This window comes from Austrofundulus limnaeus, unplaced genomic scaffold (genome assembly GCF_001266775.1).
Source record: "Austrofundulus limnaeus strain Quisiro unplaced genomic scaffold, Austrofundulus_limnaeus-1.0 Scaffold2462, whole genome shotgun sequence".
NCBI classification, from domain to species: Eukaryota; Metazoa; Chordata; class Actinopteri; order Cyprinodontiformes; family Rivulidae; genus Austrofundulus; species Austrofundulus limnaeus.
In genome coordinates, this window is record NW_013954864.1 from 5,108 (window position 1) to 8,085 (window position 2,978).

At 41.0% G+C, this 2,978-nt stretch overlaps 2 protein-coding genes across 2 annotated transcripts; one reads left to right on the plus strand and one right to left on the minus strand.

The window, feature by feature from the left end:
* Positions 1 to 830: 830 nt before the first annotated feature.
* On the minus strand, positions 831 to 1,488 carry LOC106511029 (semaphorin-4F). The gene is made up of 5 exons (XM_013999764.1): positions 1,456 to 1,488; positions 1,325 to 1,423; positions 1,157 to 1,247; positions 896 to 1,018; positions 831 to 838 (listed from the first exon to the last, which is right to left on the minus strand). The coding sequence occupies exons 1-5, from the start codon at positions 1,486 to 1,488 to the stop codon at positions 831 to 833; spliced, it is 354 nt and encodes a 117-aa protein (XP_013855218.1).
* On the plus strand, positions 1,487 to 2,630 carry LOC106511030 (splicing factor, arginine/serine-rich 15-like). The gene is made up of 3 exons (XM_013999766.1): positions 1,487 to 1,493; positions 1,531 to 1,665; positions 2,290 to 2,630. The coding sequence occupies exons 1-3, from the start codon at positions 1,487 to 1,489 to the stop codon at positions 2,628 to 2,630; spliced, it is 483 nt and encodes a 160-aa protein (XP_013855220.1).
* Positions 2,631 to 2,978: the final 348 nt, after the last annotated feature.

Consider the following 2,978-nt stretch of genomic DNA (forward strand, 5'->3'; position numbering starts at 1 on the left):
TCAGAACCAGGTTAACAGGATTATCAGAACCAGTTTAACAGGTTTATCAGAACCAGGTTTAACAGAACCAGGTTAACAGGTTTATCAGAACCAGGTTTAACAGGATTATCAGAACCAGGTTAACAGGTTTATCAGAACCAGGTTTAACAGAACCAGGTTAACAGGTTTATCAGAACCAGGTTAACAGGATTATCAGAACCAGGTTAACAGGTTTATCAGAACCAGGTTTAACAGAACCAGTTTAACAGGTTTATCAGAACCAGGTTTATCAGAACCAGGTTAACAGAATTACCAGAACCAGGTTAACAGAATTACCAGAACCAGGTTAACAGGATTACCAGAACCAGGTTAACAGGATTATCAGAACCAGGTTAACAGGATTATCAGAATCAGGTTAACAGGTTTATCAGAACCAGGTTAACAGGATTATCAGAACCAGGTTAACAGAATTATCAGAACCAGGTTAACAGAATTACCAGAACCAGGTTAACAGAATTACCAGAACCAGGTTAACAGGATTACCAGAACCAGGTTAACAGAATTACCAGAACCAGGTTAACAGGATTACCAGAACCAGGTTAACAGGATTACCAGAACCAGGTTAACAGGATTACCAGAACCAGGTTAACAGGATTATCAGAACCAGGTTAACAGACTTCCTGTTGTCTTTAGAGACAGAGATGCTGCAGCTGATTTATTGATATTTGATGTTTCTGCAGAAATCTCAAGTTTCTTTGGTCAAATGTTCAAACCAACATTTCTGCTGAGGTTTCCTGTTCCTTGTTTTTCTCTCAGCTTCACCACATGATCTTGTTGTTCTGCCCATTCTGTTAAAAACCTGTCCAGAGACAGAGACGTGTCTCACAGAGACGTGTCTCACAGCGTCTCCACCTACCGTTCAGTAGGTGGACGGTGGTGTCCAGGTTGACGTCTGGGCGGCCATTGTTACTGAAGTATCGAGAAATCTGTGGCTCAGTTCCTCTGAAGGTGGTGCTGGTGGCGGTGAAAAGCTCCCCGTCTGCAGACCAAGAGACAGAGGACATTTTTACTTTTAACGTCACGTTCAGGTCCTCCAAGGTCCAACAAGCTCAGGACCAGATTCTGGATCAGGAGCTGAAAAACCCTGGAACACAAAAACCTTTGACTTCAGACTGACCAATGGTGAGCGCAGAGCTCCTGTCCATGGGACTGAAGGGACAACGACCTTTAGCTCCATCCTGATGGACAACTGAGAGACTCTCTGTGTCCTGAAGAGACAAACAGAAGCTTCAGAGGACAAACATTAGACACACGTCCTGATGGACCTCAGACTCTGAGGACTTACGATGAACACCTGCTGGGGGTTGAAGGCGTAGCTGCCACAGGCGTAGAGGTGGGAGGAGTTTAGAAGCTGAAGCACGTGGACAAAGTTTGGACAGTCCACCTGAGGGACAGATAGAAAAGACAGATCAGTGCTGCTCGTTTCAACAGGGGAGAAATATTCTGCATGTCCTGCAGAAAGCTTCGATCTTTGATCTACATCAGAACCAGGTTTATCAGAACCAGGCTTATCAGAACCAGGCTTATCAGAACCAGGTTTAACAGAACCAGGTTTAACAGAACCAGGCCTATCAGAACCAGGTTTATCAGATCTAGGTTTATCAGAACCAGGTTTAACAGAACCAGGTTTAACAGAACCAGGTTTAACTAAAACAGATTTAACAGGTCCAGGTTTACCAGAACTAAGTTTAACAAAACCAGGTTTATTACAACCAGGTTTATCAGAACCAGGTTTATCAGAACCAGATTTATTACAACCAGGTTTATCAGATCTAGGTTTATCAGAACCAGGTTTAACAAAACCAGGTTTATCAGATCTAGGTTTATCAGAACCGGGTTTATTACAACCAGGTTTATCAGATCTACGTTTATCAGAACCAGGATTAACAAAATCAGGTTTATTACAACCAGGTTTATCAGAACAAGGTTTAACAGGTCCAGGTTTACCAGAACTAGGTTTAACAAAACCAGGCTTATTACAACCAGGTTTATCAGATCTAGGTTAATCAGATCCAGGTTTATCAGAACCAACTTTAACAAAACCAGGTTTATTACAACCAGGTTTATCAGAACCAGGTTTATCAGTTCCAGGTTTATCAGAACAAGGTTTAACAAAACCAGATTTAACAGATCCAGATTTATTACAACCAGGTTTATCAAATCTAGGTTTATAAGATCCAGGTTTAACAGGTCCAGGTTTACCAGAACTAGGTTTAACAAAACCAGGTTTATTACAACCATGTTTATCAGAACCAGGTTTATCAGTTCTAGGTTTAACAAAACCAGGTTTTTTACAACCAGGTTTATCAGAACCAAGTTTAACAGAACCAGATTTATCAGTTCCAGGTTTATCAGAACCAGGTTTAACAAAACCAGGTTTATTACAACCAGGTTTATCAGAACCAGGTTTATCAGTTCCAGGTTTATCAGAACCAGGTTTATCAGAACCAGGTTTAACAAAACCAGGTTTATTACAACCAGTTTTATCAGAACCAGATTTTATCGAACCAGGTTTATCAAAACCAACTTTAACAAAACCAGGTTTATTACAACCAGGTTTATCAGAACCAGGTTTAAAAGAACCAGATTAATCAGATCCAGGTTTAAAAGACCCAGGTTTAACAAAACCATATTTATCAGATCCAGGTTTATCAGAACCAGATTCAACAGAACCAGTTTATGAGAACACCAGAGGCCTACTGCACAAAAGTCAGATTTGTAAATCCAGGATCTGAGCTGTAAGCTGATCTTGAACTAGCCTTCAACTTGTAAACAGCTGTAATCTGTTGATCTAACACCAAGCCACGCTCAGTTAGGGTGGTTCATTAAAACCAGCTGTAAATAATCTGGGATTAATGCACGTTCACAGTTTGTTTACTGGACCCACTGGGTGGATCACAGATTAACTGATCAGACATGAGCAGTAAGACATGTGAGTC

What these genes read in the sequence shown, in the direction of transcription:
- LOC106511030 (XM_013999766.1), top strand. An exon ending in ACCAGGTTTAACAGAACCAG is followed by an intron (nt 1,666 to 2,289) that starts GTTTAACAGAAC and finishes CATGTTTATCAG; the next exon opens with AACCAGGTTTATCAGTTCTA.
- LOC106511029 (XM_013999764.1), bottom strand. Translation starts at nt 1,488, where the DNA reads ATGCAGAATATTTCTCCCCTGTTGAAACGAGCA. An exon ending in CTCCCCTGTTGAAACGAGCA is followed by an intron (nt 1,424 to 1,455) that starts GCACTGATCTGT and finishes TCTGTCCCTCAG; the next exon opens with GTGGACTGTCCAAACTTTGT. An exon ending in GAGCTCTGCGCTCACCATTG is followed by an intron (nt 1,019 to 1,156) that starts GTCAGTCTGAAG and finishes CTTGGTCTGCAG; the next exon opens with ACGGGGAGCTTTTCACCGCC.